General features: G+C 41.8%; 1 protein-coding gene across 1 annotated transcript; it reads right to left on the bottom strand.

Moving 5' to 3' along the window:
* Nucleotides 1-2,000: 2,000 nt before the first annotated feature.
* RBM24 (RNA binding motif protein 24) lies at nt 2,001-12,853 on the bottom strand. The gene is made up of 4 exons (XM_005149886.4): nt 12,278-12,853; nt 11,634-11,757; nt 10,498-10,552; nt 2,001-4,123 (listed from the first exon to the last, which is right to left on the bottom strand). Exons 1-4 carry the CDS (start codon nt 12,443-12,445, stop codon nt 3,793-3,795), a joined length of 678 nt encoding a protein of 225 aa, XP_005149943.1. The 5' UTR covers nt 12,446-12,853; the 3' UTR covers nt 2,001-3,792.
* Nucleotides 12,854-16,495: the final 3,642 nt, after the last annotated feature.

Consider the following 16,495-nt stretch of genomic DNA (forward strand, 5'->3'; position numbering starts at 1 on the left):
TTAACAGAAAGAACACTACATTGCGCTCTGCAACGTTGCAGATCTTAAGGTCAGATTGCAAAAGGCAGTTTGGCAATGCTTCTCAGCAGGCAGGCTGTAAGCACTTGTTGAGAACAGAACATGACAGCATCAGCCCAGGGTGTTTGTGAGTGTACCAGTTCTGGACAACTGAGTCTCATAATCCTCCATGGTGAAATGAAGTCTGACCCCAAGTCTTTTCTATCACTTCTATTTCACTTCTGCCTTCTTTTTCAGAAGAAAAAGACCACTTTTGTGGATGAAAGAACAGCTCAAATTCTGCAGTCAAGCTTGTGCTTCTGCTGAAGTCTCGATACAGTGACAGCTGCAGTAATGAATTTCAATATGAAGATTATATAAATATTCCCCCAGTTCTGCAAAGAACTGGCCAAAACTGTCATGCATTTCACACGGGCTTCTTTCAGGCATCAAGTAGCAACTGCTTATGGTCATTAGTGGCTTGGACTGACATTGCAATATTGAGTATTCCTAAAGATTACAAATTCATCATTAACTGGATCTGAGCAGCCAATTCAGTGCTTCCCAGTTCAAGTACTACATGCAAAAAGGTACCCTGGCCTTTAAGATTTTATTAGCAACACTTTGTACTTACTTATAGAGAGGGTTCAAGGACAAAGAAATTGCCAGGTGTGGAAGTGGACTGATTGAGGGACCTCCTGAGGAATATCAACCCATTAAGTGCATGGAACCAGATGGACTGCACCTAAGGGTACTAAGAGAGCTGATTGTTGTCATTGTGGGGCTGCTCACAGTTGTCTCTGAAGGGGTACTGGAGAGGTCTTCCATGAGTGAAGAAGGGCAGACAATGTATCCAGCTTCAGAAAGAGTAAGAAGGACAATCTAAGGAACTACAGAGCAGTCATGAAGTAAGCAATGTTGGAAATAATTTTTGGGCACATGAAGGAGGTGGTAGTGATTTGGAATAGCCAGCATGGATTTACAAGGGCAAACCTAATTGTCTCCTGTGATGAGATGACTTCATCTGTTGATTAGGGGAAAACAGAGAATGTTGTCTACATGAAGTTTAGCAAGGCTTTCCATGGAGTCTCCCATAGAATCCTTGTATCCAACTTCAGATGCCCCAGTCAGATAAGCAAAAAACTGAGCAGATCATTGGCCAAAAGGGCTCATGCTCTCTCTAGAGACTGGTTACAGTGGAGTTCCTTGGGGGTCTATCCTATCTGATATCTTTAGCAATGACCAGGATTCAGTGGTAAACTCTGGCAGCAATGAAAGTACATCAGATTGTATCAACAGGAGCACAGATGGCAGATCAAGGGAACTGCTTATTCCCTTTTGGTCAGTACTCATTAGACTACAGCTGGCATAGTGTGTCCAGTCTTGAGTCCCCCAGTACATGAAAGTACATGAAGTACATGAAAGTTCATAAACTTGAATGACTCCATTGGAGGGCCAGCAGGATGGCTGGAGGTTGAAGTATGCGGTTTGTGGGGAAAGGCTGAGGCATTGCGGTTTGTTCAGCCTGCAGAAGAGAATAGCAACTTTCCAGTTCCTAAGAGGAGGTTACCAAGCAGATACGGCTGGGCTCTCTGCCAAAGAATGAAAGATGAAGTTTATAAAAGAACAGGAGAAGCTTGGCTAGATAGATGGTAAAAAAAAAATGACACTACAGGGATAGTAAGTAGTGGCACACATTACCGAGGGGGTTGCACAGTCTCTATGTGGAGGATTTTAAAGACCTGACTGGACAAAGTGATAAGCAACCTGGGACCTCCTGAAATCCCTTCCACTCTGAATTGTTTTATGGTAACTTTCAGGATAGATCTTTTCTGTGGGATTTCCTCCATTTAATATAGTTCATATCAGTCTATGTATTTCAAGTCAGTGCCTATGCTGCTATTCAGCCCACAGACCAGGAAAATTACATAAAAGGTTGCCACCCCCTTACTTTTAACTAAACAAGATCTAAGACAACTCAAGCAAGAACATCACTAGACGGATGCTACAACATTTTTTTATTGTTTTAATACTAGTGAATAATTAAGAGATCTGAAATGTTGTAAAGCAATATACATACTGAATAAATAATATGCACAGGAGAGTCATGTCTACATTATAACACTGGCTAGTATTCCAAATACTTAAAATAAATCCAGTGACATTGGATAAAGTCCATAAAAATGCTATCCTGTCTTCCCTTGTATGAAATTGTTCAAGTATAAAAAAATCCGATACAGTGTAAAATATTAAATTCCATTTCAGTCAAGAATAAAAATTGCAAGTATTGTAGTTTCACAGGACAATGTAAAGCAGCATTTTCTAGCAAAGGGGAAAATAGTCAGTCTACATACAGATGAGTGAGAAAAGAGCACTAATGTGTTTGAGAGGTCTACATGAAAAACTAGTAGAGGGAAAAAGAATGAACTAGATTTTTTTTATTTAAAAACCTAAAAAAGTGTTAATTTAAGAGTACCCTCATACAGTGCACATACTGAATTTAAATAAATCCAAGTCAACATCCTTAGTTAATTAGGTTAATATTTAATATGCTACATCTAAGCCTACTAAATAATTTATGCCATGAGATGAATACATAATTTTACAGTGTCACATCTAAAGTCGCTTTCTTTAGAGTGCAGCATAGTAAAACTTTCAAAATAAATATTTCTTTTTAAATAGCATAACAATTAAGGCACAGTATAAATCACATAGCATTAACCCTTCAAGAACTGCAGTCTTGGTAACAAAAGTCGCTGTTTGTATACTGTATGTTTGCTAATAAATAGTTTAAATATAATCCTGAAAAAGATACTAAAATTGTACAAATGATTTCAGAAACTAGAATTCCCTTAAAACAGTTCTTAAAAGGTTTTAATTCATTAAGCTTCTTTCTGCCTTTACTCACATGTTACGAATAGATGCAATAAATAGAAAGAGAAGGCTGTTGTAGTAAAGGGCTGATCCTATTTTAGAATCAGAATAGCTGACACCAGCAGTTAAAGTTTCCCAAAAGTGAAACGGGATGGGAGGAGGGATTAGGATGTGACAAGCTCATCACATGAGCACGAGTGATGTGTTCTGTCCAGAACTGTCTGTGTTATTGATTGTCTCTACAGCTGTTGCACCCCTTACTTCCACATCACTTGCTCCATAGTTCCACTCATCCAGAGGACAGAGAAGAAAATAACTTTGGTGCCTGTTCGCCATCTTACTAGCCGGCCATCTTCCTTGGGTTGTTCGATGCCCATTAGTGAGACAGAGAGAACGTACTATCTCACGAAGACAATTTCTGAAAGCTAGAAAGGACAATCAGTGCTTTAAGCTTGTTTCCTCTTAAAATGGATAGAGATTACATATTGCTGACTCAGTTTTTTCCCTGGTTCAAAGTTTTCAAATACCTTTTTCTTACTTATAAAAGGCAGTTTTGCTTCCCTGATACTGTAAAAAATACACCTTTGCTTTTTTTGGTTCTTGCTTGGTTCTTGTTTTTTGTTTGGAAATATGAAGTCCCATTGCTACTCCTGCCACTCTTTCGTGACAGTACAGTATTGTTTTTCCCATTTTCTTCTGGCTTGATACGTAAAACTACACATGCCGCACTACCCCTCCCCTCTAGCAACATAATTTGGATGCATACTGTATGAAGACAGTGGAATAAAAATCTTTAGTTTTGCAATAGCATCGCTTTCCTTAAAGCTCCTTACTTAATACCAATTGTCTCTGATTAACTACTTATACTGGAAGGCTGAAAAGAGGAAGAGAAAGAAAGAGCTTCCTTCTGGAGTCCACCTGCTATTGCATACGGTCTGTCTGCAGCTGTTGGGGCTGGTACTGGCCAAAAGCAGCAGCAGCCGCAGCAGCCGTCCCAGGCGCTGCTGCGGTGATGGGCTGCTGCACCGCGTAGCCGTAGCCCCCCGCTGCCACATACCCGGCAGCAGCAGCCGGCGAGGCAGCGTACGGGTACTGCTCATAGGCGGCCGCAGCAGCTGAGTACTGGGCATACGCAGCTCCGGTGTAATCGATGTAGGGCGCTGTAGAAGCAGCGGCGGCTGCAGGCTGCACGTGGGGAATTACCACTCCAGGCTGCACAAAAGCCTGTGGATAGACATAGTGAGCAGGTATCCTGTTGAAAGATGGGAGAGGGAGTTAGAGTTGATACATGAGTCAGTGCTTAAGCATCATATCCATACTCCGAACTAAAACAAACTCAATTTAGTTGTTGTTATGTGCATAGGGTTGCCACAATAGCTAGACTCAATGGACCAGTTATCAGTTCACTGCCCAAAGAGATGCATCGCTCCAAAGCACAACATTATAGCTGAATTAAATAGGAGTGTTTAATATTCCTTGAGGATATTATGTTTAATGCTATTAAAATTGTTAGATGAACCAGGATTACTGATATCAGTTTTAAGACAACTCTCAAGGATTAAGCTTGATTATTCCATCTGGAAAATTGCGGTACTTGTTTTTCAAATCACCTGTAAGTCATTTTTATTATGCTGCTTCTCACTGAACTACTTGTCTCTTAGTAAAATTATTTCCTGCAATACTTTTATTATTAGTAACTAAGCGGTTTGACAGCATTACTATAATGAGTTTGACAATAGCCAGTAAGGCAACAAAATGCTTGAACCCTGACTTTATGTAAAGTCGTCTCAGGGAGGCAGGGACAGAGTGTATTGTGGCAACCCTACTTAAGTTGCTATGCAGACTCAGCACACATTAATTTCTCTGCAACCTCAGTCACCCTTATTAAAAATAAGAAAAAAACCAACACAGGCGACAAAGGAGTTTAAATAAAGTTCACAAGTGTGGTAAACACAGCAAGAATCACACTTTCCAAACGAATGATAGTGCAGCTCACTCCGTCACAAGAGGCCATTGAGGGGAAGCTACATAGATGCTATTAAAATCCATAACAGTGACTCCTAAGTACATGTGCATCACACTTTTATAAAAGTTGGTAAGGACACAAGGGTCAAACCTGTTTGATTATCAGGCCACTGATGTCCTGTTTTGTGCCAGCTTGTTTATTTCTATGCAAGACATACAGCATAGAGTTTTTTGGGAGGTGGGCATAGGATTAAGTTTAAATAGATCTGGTGCTTAACAAAAGCAGAAAAGAAATAGATAAAATTACAGCTTAAGAAATAACCATTCTGAACAGATCAATACACACTTTTCCCATCTTCTCGAAATTACAAAACTTGCTGCCTTGGCATGTTACTTAGCCCTTCAGTTTTAAAATTGGTTATATAATTGTCTTAGCACGTAAGTGTACATACAAGTTCATCTCATAGTTGTATTTTAGCATATAATATGATTTTTAAAAATAATACACTCAATATAATTCTCATTTTACATTCATAACCCTGTCTTGCATCTGGATTTCCACAGACAAGTCCTTCATATATACAATTTTTTTTTAGTCATTAAATCTTTAAAAATCCATGAAAAACTGCTTGTGCAGATTTACTAGTCTTTCACACTGAACTTTACAGACAACTCTGAAGACTGCAGCAACCTTTTAGCGCACTGTAAGCACAGATGCAAATTGCAACGGTAAAAACTGATGTCTTTTCTCCAAATTCAAGATTTATGGAAAGAGAGCTTTTTGTTTGTTTCATTTTTAAAATAACTTCAAGATTTACTTAAGTGGTCAACAAAGAAACATTTCAATCAGAAGGGACACTTAACTGGATTCATAACAAAACATAGTTTAAAGTAAATGACAGGCTTTAGAACAGGGTAGTTTTCTTTTTAAGAAAAAAAGGAGATTAGTTGATGGACTAGGAATATTATCAGAGATAAATGTTCAGTTGCCATGTTTAAGACATGAACACCACAATCATAAAAACCCAGCATGTCAATGAAATTAATTTCCTACTGTGTAAAGGGAGAAATTAAAGAAAAAAAAAGTCTGACAAATAGGGATTTGAAAAGGAAAGAAAACATAAAACAAAACTATAAATTGGGTTTTTAACACTCACCTAATTTATGAAGTGATTAGCCAGAAGTGCATTTGAAGCATACTTAAAAGCTGGCTCTGTGCATTTAAATACACATCATTACCTGAGCTCTCCACACAAAATGGATGAGCATAAACAAGCAGTTTGTATTGGTCACCAATCAAGTACAATCCTAATAAATATAACAACACATTTTTAAGTATTAAGGAAAGAGGTATAAAACCAAAATCTGAAGTCACCAAGAGCCTCTTCTGCATCATTAAGAGTCCATTTAACACCATGTCAAAGGAATCTTTACATACCGCATTTATGAAAGAGTGTAATTTTAATAGAAGAGACAGTAAGCAAGCTTATCTAGCCACTTGTGTTGACTTGAACTGATGTTAGTAAGATTTTCAGAAGACATTAGGTCACTTGGCCATATCCTTGAACAAGAAAGATACATGTGCTCCCACTAACACTCTTGTGACTTATTTTATTTAAGCCAAGAAACTAACAGGTGGTGAAGTTACGAAACATTATCTGTTTGCCACATCTTACCCTACAATAAACATAAATCCTGTGCAGGCTCCTCACCACCATGCCATTTCACACATGATGATTGACAGCATAAGCTGCAGTGGGGCTATTTTTGATCATCTGTCATGCTACAACTGTTTTGAGTCGAGTAAAATGGCTTTATATGGCCAAAGTAAATTTTTACCTACTGCACAGGCCAGCACATGTAGATCTCAGCCGTTCAAAACCCAACTGCTTTTATGCTCTGCCAGGTCAAAAGCTAAAAAAGCAATTCCCAATTACCCTAGATATCCTTAGTATCCTTTATCTTAAATAAAAGCTGCTGCTTTACTTTTGAGAGTATGAGTGGGAGAATTACACATGGTTTAAGCTTTCTTTCTCGGCACTAGTTTTTATTTTGGAATGTGTATTTACTGTTTTATGCTTTTGCAATAAAGGAAAAGGGAAGCCACATTTAACTTTAGCAGTAACTGTAGCTTTGGGATATTCAAAATTGAATGACATACACTTGTGCTGTGTACCTTAAGACCTTCATTGTTGTTATAACAGAAGATGTATGTTTAACTAAGACCTCAAAAATAATACTACAAGCAATAGTAAAGTGAGAGTTATTTGTTTCAATGGAAGAAACTTATCAGTAGCAGCACATCATTAACTTTCAATGTTAAATTCTTGTGAAATTAGGTATTTAACTTTGATCGGACTGTTTTGCTTTGGCCCTTCATTGGCATCATCTGGTTTTGTAAGCCCAGTTAAGGAGTAATTTTTCACCAATGCACAGCTTTCCTTATAGCTGAAATAGGCTACATAAACATCAAGACATTCAAGACCCTTCATATGCTTCCTTTTAAATTTGTGTCTGGTATCACTAAAAGGACATTTAGCATTCGTCAGGTTAACTACTGACTGTTCTGGCTTCATTCCCTCTTTTCAGATTATCCATAGTTTAGTATTAGTCTATCATTAGGCAGGTATTTTGATCATAAATTCAAGAGAAGGCTTTTCCTTCTCACTTAAGAAAGCCAGAATTGCCTATCTCTTTGAAGATAATACCAAGCGGATAGTATCAGCTAACCATTTGATAATGAACTTAGTAACTTTGGATTTAACTCTGGTCTTACTAAAATCAGCAGGAATGTTCTCATTTTGATTGAGGAACAAGTTTTAGACAGAAAATAAAGGGGAAAAAATCTCTCCAACATAATAAGTTGCTTCCTGCACCAGCACCTCTGTATAACCCAATATTTTCCCACCAATATTAAAGTAAAAATTACTTAAGCAAAATGATAAAAGCTGTCTTTGGAGGCAAAGTCATCTTCCCCTCCATAAATTCCTACTGAATCCTGAGATAGTACTTTAATAAACTATCCTGAAAACAGAGCTGTATAGATAACCAGTGCTGTGATCAAACAGCTTTCTACTAAGCACATCAACAGTAAGATAGATGCTGAATATAAAGATCAGGGAGACATGTTATTTGGGGGATAAACTAATCTCTGCAACACTGAATAAAAAAAAAAAATCCAGCATTTTAAATGCTTCATTCGTGGAAGCTAATCTAGTTTCTGTCTCCCTCCACCAAAATAATGTTGTAGTTAATTCAGAATATTGTACTTCTGCATCTTCTCAGTAAAGGTAATAAAAGTAATATAACATAGAATCATAGAATAGTTAGGGTTGGAAAGGACCTCAAGATCATCTAGTTCCAACCCCCCTGCCAATTGTTTTCAGTTTCTACTTTGGTAGGTGGGGAACTGTGTCAAAACACTGCTGTCCACACCAGAGCATGGCTGCACCTCACTAACCTGCACTCTGGTAGGAAAAGAAAACCCAAAATGAGAAACAAATGTCCAATCATTTGGAGGCTTTCTGTACGGATTAGCAGGGTATTGGTAGTGAATAACCAGTACAATCTATTTTACACAGCATGTTAGTAAAGTGTGCTTTTAAAAGTGCAGCTGCACAAGAGGAAGAGGAAAGGCTTTAAGGTGACCATATATTTCAACGCAATCCATATATCATCCTCTAAGAGTGAACTCTTTCATAGAAGATTCAAGAAAGCACTGAATCAAGCCCTCTTACTGTCAAGGAATATATTGAACTAAGATGTTCATTCATCCTAATGAATGCTGTTCTTCTTAATCTGATCTATGTTCTTCAGAAAAGGTACACTGGAAATTTTGAGGAGGAAGCAGGATTAGTAATCTTTGTTTGCACATAGTGAGAGAAAGGCAAAAGCCAATGATTAAAAATGCCACCAACTTTCCTTTTCTTCAGATTTATGTACATTGCATTAGATACAAAACCTTATTCGCCCTCCTGGAAGAATTTCCCTAACTTAAGCACTTTTTAAATGATCTGTTGTTGGCTGTGGGTAAGGAAAGCAAGAGTGAGCTCTATATTTGCATAGTCCTCTATGCAAGGGATTGCTGCAGGTTCTCCTTTTCTACTGTGCTCAGCAAATACTCAGCCTCTCCATGGCTGATCTCCATACAATCCACTGATTCCTCTTTGCAAGAAGTACTTTAACAGCTCTGGAGACAGTGTGCTGCACCTCCGGCCTGATCACAAACTGATCACTGCATATACGCCATCATCTCCTCATACTTCAAAGACATTAAACAAAATAAGGTAGAGTATAATCGTAAGAAGATTTAAAAAAGTCAAAATATTTTCCACATCCTCCCTAGGTGCCTTGGAAGAACCAACACTCTCTTTTAAAAGTACATAAAGTTCCCAGGAAAACTTTTTCCTACAGTTTTGAGGACAGGAACTCTTTCCTACCAATTCGACAAATCAAACTACCACTGCTCAATAACAGATAGTTACAATATTCTAAAGCTAATCTAGTAAAAAAACCAAAATACATCTGTGACACATTTTCCCTACTTTACTGTTAGCTTACTCATTAATTAGCAAAATACATTATTTTGCAATGAGTTTCTCAGTCAGTGTGCATTAGTGAAGTGACACTGTATGGAAAGTTTAAAGCAGACTTCACCTCCTAATTACGTGCCTGTAAGAAGCAAGAGTTAGCTCTACTTTGAAATAGCATACTCAAGTAAAGGAGAAATGCACTACATATTAAAGAGATTGAGGAAAATAATTTCACATTAGAAAGCCCAAATAGACTCATGTTGTTAATAAGGAGCTTCACACCCCTCCCAAGAAGAACAACCCCCAATTATGAACATGCAAGCAATAAGTTGATTCACTTAAAAAAAACAAGAATTCACACAATTTAGCACTCACTACAAAATATGGTTAAAAAAGTCACAGGCTACAGCTTGAAAGCAAGGAAAAAAACCAACAAAAGGCCCTTTGCTCCCCATGGCAAAGTCACTCCTCAACAACAAAAACAAAATTAAAAAGAGCCCCCAAAAAACTTTCACTGCAGCTCTTTCAATTAAAGAAAAGCACACAGTTTAGCTATCAACACCACTTCATTACTGTAATAAATCAATAAATAAATAAAAAGCACACGGAGGTCTATTGACTATATGAAAAAAACATACATGCATCGTTAATCACCATTTTAGCTTGTTTGTGTTTGAGTCTACTGGTTACAGAGTTTAATTCCAAACAGAACTATTCCACCTCTTATCATCATATCCTTCTGATCAGTTATCTTAACTGTAAACGATCCCTGTCAGATTAGAAAGAGATAAATAACATTGAGTCAAGCTGAAAAAAAGAGAAATGGGGCACAGCAATCTTGCATCAAGTCATACCTCCTTGTTTTATCATAGGGTCATATGGGACTGGACTGCTTAGGTGGAAGGGAAACATCCCACACAACTTGACTCAGCTGTGGCATTTAGAACATGATTGACAAGGTGAGTGCATTTACGAGAATACATTTATAAGTATCAGAACTTCAGCATTGCTGGTCAGTTTTAAGGATGCTACTGCAAAAGGCTTTCAAGGGTCATACTTTTTCATTCCTTTTTTTTTAAAAAAAAAAGAGTTTTCCACCCCTGTTTGAGGTCCCATTGAACAGACTTACCCAAAGGGTCTTTGTATGAGAGCTGGATGAAGCTGCTGGACACCAAAGGCAAAACCTACCAACAAAACCATATGACAGTCTCTGTATTGATGTTCCTTTGACCACTGATTTTGCTGTATATATACATGCATACAAATGCAGAGTAACAGCCTTCACTAACAACATCCAGTGACAATGTCTGGAAGGCTCTAGCGCCAAAAATTAAAAAGCAAAATGTATCAATCCATACATACAAATATGTGCATCCAAAACTTAAACCAGTGAAGTGCACACCTTCCTAGAGATGTTTAGAAGAATGTCTTTTTCTAAACAAGCTCAAGGTTTTCTTCACATTTTATTTTGTCCTCTGTTCTGGTCCCTGACTTTAGCCTCTGAAGGATTAGATGGTACTTTCTGTGCATCAATGTATATGTGTACTTTGTGCAGCCTTAAATTTGAGCCATCTCTACTTGTGAGGACTTAGCATGGGGGTCAAACTCTAACTTCATTTCTGTTCCTCAAGCATGAACCCCTTCGCTCCGCAGTGGGCACTTAATTACTCACGCACGTGTTCCTCAGGTGAAGCACAGGGGAATTCAGAGCAGCATTCTTCAGAGCACAAACGTGCACACGTTTTGAGGTCCTGTCGCTCCTACTGCAAAGCAGCAGTTTAGGAAGTGGCTAGGACACTACACTGGCTCAGATGTGGTCTTAGGAAGGGCCATTTCATTTTAAAGCCTGCATAATAGCTCCCATCTGTTTGAGGAGTTTGCATTAAGATATTGTTTGTATTAATAAGACCGCACACATTGGAAGCGATTCATTCCTAGGCCAATCTTTCCCTGCAACGATACTGTAAATGGTCAGTGCTGCCACATTCCCAGCAGTTGGAATAACCAATGAAGTGTCTGAGCTGTGCAAGTGTTCCCAGAGAACCACAGATATTTTATCTCTGATTGCTTTTGGTTTTTAAATGAGGCACATGTACAAAATAGCCTGAAAGTCACTACATGCTGCATTTAAAAATCAAAACCAAGCCCACCCAACAAACAGTGAGTACTTCAGAGAGTTCCAGGACAGCAATATCTTTTTAAAGTTCTAGTCCCTCTGGAAACCTGAGGTACGGGCAGAAAAGCCACTGAGGGCTGCTTCCTCACCTGGCTGCATTATCCGAGGCTTGGCACCCAGGTACGCCAGGTTCACGTTGGCTTTCCTGCCGTCGATGATGGGGTTGGGGTCTTTGCACGCCCTTTCAGCAGCAGCTCTGTCAGCCATGGTGACCTTAACGGGCGATGCTGTGCATTAGGTCCCTCTCCGCGGGCCAGAAGCCTCTCACCCGCCGCAGCAACTCAGCTAACCCCGGGCGGCGCTGGGGGACAGCTGGGGCGGCGAGGAGACCCCGGCCCAGTCCGCGTCCCTCCCGCCGAGGGGCGCGGGGCGCCGGGAAAGGGCGGAGGACGCGGGCAGGGCTCCGCCGCCGGCCGATAACCCCCGCCGCGGCCGTATCAGGGAGCAACAGGCGCGCTGGCGGCGCTGTGAGAAATGAGGCAATTCCCCCCTCAATCTCCTTTTCCAGTTACCTCTCCCCTGCCTCTCTCAAACTCCCCAGCAGAGAGAGGAAGTAAAAAAAAAGAGAAAAGCAAAAACCCAAACGCCCGATCCCCTTCCCCACCCCACCAGCCCCCGTGGTGCCTGGCTTCTTTCAGCGGCCCCGCAGAAGTTTCTCCGCAACGCCCGTGTAGCCGGTCCCTGTTCACCTGCCCCTGCCCGGCCGCCCCCGCCGCAGTGCCCCGGCACTTACAAAGCCGTATCCCCGGGACTTGCCCGTCTGCCGGTCGGTGATGACCACCGCCTCCTCGATGTCCCCGAAGACCTCGAAGTACTTGCGCAGGCTGGAGTCGGTGGTGTGGTAGGGCAAGCCCCCGACGAAGATCTTGGTGTAAGTGGTGTCCTTCTGCGTCGTGTGCATCTTCCGCCCGGCCCTGCGCGCCGCGCCGCGCTCTGCACCCACGCGTGGCAGCCGGGGCGTGCGGGTCCTGCGCGGCGAGACCCGCTCCCAGAGTCCGCCCCGCTCTTGTTGCCTTTCCTATTTTTCTTTTCCTCCTCTCTTCCCCCCCTCCCGTCTCCCCCCCGCTACCCAGCTACAATGCAATTCCCCTTTGCTTTTGCAAACCCAGCTTCCTCCTACTTCAAGAGCAGAGCCCTGCAGCCTCCGGAGGTTTTGAGGTAGGTACCAGAAAAAGGAGGAGGGGAGGCCGGGCAGCAGCCAGCCTGGCGAGTATAGCACTGGAAGCGAGCAGAAGCAGCCGCTGGAAGAGGAGCGCAGGGCCTGGGCTCTAACAACTGAGTGGCCTCCCCCCCTAAAAGCCACCGGGTCGGGCACTCTCGGTTCCTCCTCCTTCTCTCAGGGGCGGGGACGACGGCGGGGCGGACCTCGCGCTCGGTAGCGGCCCAGCCGGGGCTGACACACAGCTGTTGGCAACATCTGTATGACCCCCGGTGCGGCGGGAGCCGGCCCCTAGAGCCGCCGGGTAAAGGGGCTGCTCCAGAAGGGCCCGCGGGGAGGCTTGATGTCTCTGTGGCAGGTTTGCCCCGGGGCTCTCAGAAGAGGAGGTACCGGGAGGCAGGGTCTTGCGGGGTCACAGCCGCCCCGCCAGCAGGAGAGCCTGCGGGCAGAGCCTGCTCACTGAAAGCTGGCAGTCCGCAAATGCTTCCATCCCTCCCTGCAGGCTTGTAGTGAAACCCCTGCCACCCTCACCAGCCCAGCAAGGCTACCGTGCCGCAGGAATTCCATAACTGTTGTTGCAGTGCTGATGGTGGTTGTGGTTCTTGTGATTGGCTTGGACACAGTATGGTAAAGCTGGTTCCCTTGGTTTTCTCTCGCTGCCTCTGCTCTGGTCTGGAACTGGAAAGGACTCAGAGAAACAAAAAGGAAGGTCTGTGTGACATGGAGAGGCAGAAGACTGTGGGAGTTGGGGGGAAGGGAGACTCACAGGGAGACAGGAAGGATGGGAGGAAGGTTAAAGACTGGGGAAAACAGATGTGCACATGTGTATACACTTCTAAACCATTCCCTTGTGGTCCCAAAGTCTTGATACTATACTGGTGTCTCTTTTTCCTCTTTCTTTTACTTCCTCTGTATGTTAGACTTTTTTCCTGTCAAGTCCCTTTCACTTTTAGAAAAAAAGAGCAATGCCTCAGCTGCAGAAGGGACTTCAAGGTTCTTCAGCCCTCCCATTACCAAACATTAACCATAATGACAACACTTAGCCCTAAACTTGGGCCCTGCTTGCCCTGTACCTAACCTTGGCCCCATCTGATTTTTTAGCAGTCATCGTCTCAGTTCTAATGGCCTATACAGTACAAGGCCATGCTGACACTAAACTCTACTTGATCCTTCACATTCTCCAGATGAAATCATTTGGTTTAATATGTTAGGACTAACTCAGGCTGAAGCCTGGCAACCCTAGCAGGATCCAGATGTAGATGTTGCTTTTCAGCTCAAGGCCTTAACCTTAGCCTGAATCCAGTTAGGCCAGCCTAACTCTGCTCCAAAATTTCTCCCAGCATGGCTCTCATGTTGGCCTAGAACATAGTGTTAAAACCTATACTCCAGCTGCTTCTATTCTAAGGGCTAATCATAACCTTAAACTCTGGCCCAATGACCTGAACTTAAATACTAGCCAAACTAAAGGTGACCACTCAATAGAGCACTGCAGCACACATCTCACTTCTCAGCTCCTTGTGGACCTGAAAGATGAACTTCACATAGCCCATCTCATAACATTTCGTTTCCCTTGCCGTGCCCAGCTCTCCTGCATGTCATGTAGCATCTTCAGGAACAGCAAATTAGCTTAGTTTTGCAGTCATTACACTAACTCCTACAGTAAGGCCAGAAAAGCAACACTTGGCTACCCCAGAACTAATTGTAGGTGTATTTAGGAGTTCACCTCTTTCAGCCAAAGTGGAAGATTGATTACTTTGACAGACCCAAACCCAAAACTTAGGCTTTTGGTCTAAAAGGAACAGCAGGTCTTCCAGGATCCAGAAACAAACTGTAACTTTCCACATTTATGTCTGAACAAAGGACAAACTTCTTGCATTTGGATAGGGTAATTAAGGCAGCCCTTGGTCTAGTCTACGTCCTTCCATCACAAATCCAAACACAACCACGGTACTATCATTAACTTGAGGTCCAGGATACATTTCTTGATAAGCACTGCCTTCTCCCTCCCAGTTATTTACCTCAGATGCCTCTAATCTGCTGACTATTTTTGCAGGTTCCTGTAATTAGCAAGCCTTTTCTGGTCCTTCTTCCCTAAGGGACAAACCTGATTACAGCCAAACATATCCTTAAACCAAGACAGACAGCTCCCACAGCAGTAGACCTAACTTGCAATGCACTACTGCCTTCATGCTACAGACTTACAGACCCTACAAGAACTGAAAATGTATCTTCAGCCCAGATTGTTGCCCATTAGATTTTTCTGTGTGCCAGTCATGATCCTAACGCAGTGGCACCTACAGGATTTACATATAATACTAGCAGTCCTTGCCCTTCTTTTCCTGACCTGAAACGGAACCATAACTGTCATCAGTACCACAGCCATTGCAAAACTGGAACCACAATTTGGTAATGTAATTTTTCTCATAACATAATCCCAGTCTTCAACCTAACCATAGTTTAAAGAGTTGCTGTTCTGTGAGTATCCTGCACAGTCTCACTAGTACTATCCTTGTTTAATATTCCATAGAGAATTAAGATTGTCACACAGTTCCCCATCCAGTTCTCTCTCAGACCTTAACTCTGTTCCTCTGTTCTTCTTAACACAAGAATTGTTACTGCTATGATCCAAAGTCTGTACAGTACAATTTTCATCCTATTCTGGCAGGCTAACACGTGGTTTTTTCTGAAACCAGAAGCGATCTTGGCCATTAACAGGTCAAAGTATATCCTGTAAACTATGCTACAACCATTCCACTACTGTATCAGCATTCTCAATTTAAGATAGACATTCTAATAAGAACAGTTCTCCAGCCCGTTGTTTCTTCTAACCCAGCTGTGTCACTAACACTATCATAGGAGTGGTGATTCCTCAAAATTCAGGTTTCGCTTTCATTCCTGCCAGCATCAGGTCTGTCTCTTCCTACTTTGGTGGTCCTGGTAGATTCTAGGGTACAATTTTCCTGCTTTGGGATCACTCAGGAATTCTAACCTAAATCCCAGAGAGGTGACACTTTGCCATTCTGCCACTAACTAGTCCATTTAGTCCACTGCCAACACAAGCCTTTATTTTTTGCATGGCATACCCTATGAAAAACAAACACAGGCCTCCAGCTCTTGGATGGATGATCTCTAATATCTTATGACAGAATGTGGACCAGTTTGGTGCTACCCGCACCAGTCTATATATTACTTCAGCAGCCCTCAGAAATAAAAATATTTTCCAGCTGTTTCTCAGTCTTAATCATCACTGTAACTGTAGGCTTATCCAAAGAGATGTGATCTCTGTCATATGGAAGTGAATTAAGATCATTCAAACACTTTAATGTTCAGGAATATATTGTATACTTCTTTCCTAAACCATATGTTAACTCCAAATTTTAGACTAGTCTTAATACAAAGGTTAAGACCTGAAACACCTCAGGAGAGTAGTTATTTCAGATCACCCAGTTTGGATATGTTCTGGCTTGATTAGGGCTTGTGTCTTTGTGCTAGGGCTAGGGTTCAGTACGGTGAAGCTTAGAGAGGTTTATTTATGGAATCTCTAGGTACCACAGGAAACTGATGAAGCTGGATGAATTCTGTGATGAGAATAAGACTGGAGTTAGTTGTTGGCTGGACAGTGTTTAGCTGGGAATGCTGGATGTCTGACTAAGTTTGCAGTCAGACTGAAGGGTTTGAAGATTTAAAGTCATGGATTGTACAGCATCTTACTGCTAGGGATCTGGTTGTGACTTTGGAATGCAAATGTGAAAGAAAGATGTTAATTCCTATAGCCTGCAAATTTTGCAGTCA

This window comes from Melopsittacus undulatus, chromosome 1, assembly GCF_012275295.1.
Source record: "Melopsittacus undulatus isolate bMelUnd1 chromosome 1, bMelUnd1.mat.Z, whole genome shotgun sequence".
Taxonomy (NCBI): Eukaryota; Metazoa; Chordata; class Aves; order Psittaciformes; family Psittaculidae; genus Melopsittacus; species Melopsittacus undulatus.

Coding starts and splice junctions, on each gene's coding strand:
- RBM24 (XM_005149886.4), bottom strand. CDS start 12,445: ATGCACACGACGCAGAAGGACACCACTTACACCAAGATCTTCGTCGGG. Junction 11,758..12,277: donor AGTCCCGGGGATACGGCTTT/GTAAGTGCCGGG, acceptor TCGCCCGTTAAG/GTCACCATGGCTGACAGAGC. Junction 10,553..11,633: donor GCCTCGGATAATGCAGCCAG/GTGAGGAAGCAG, acceptor TTTTGTTGGTAG/GTTTTGCCTTTGGTGTCCAG.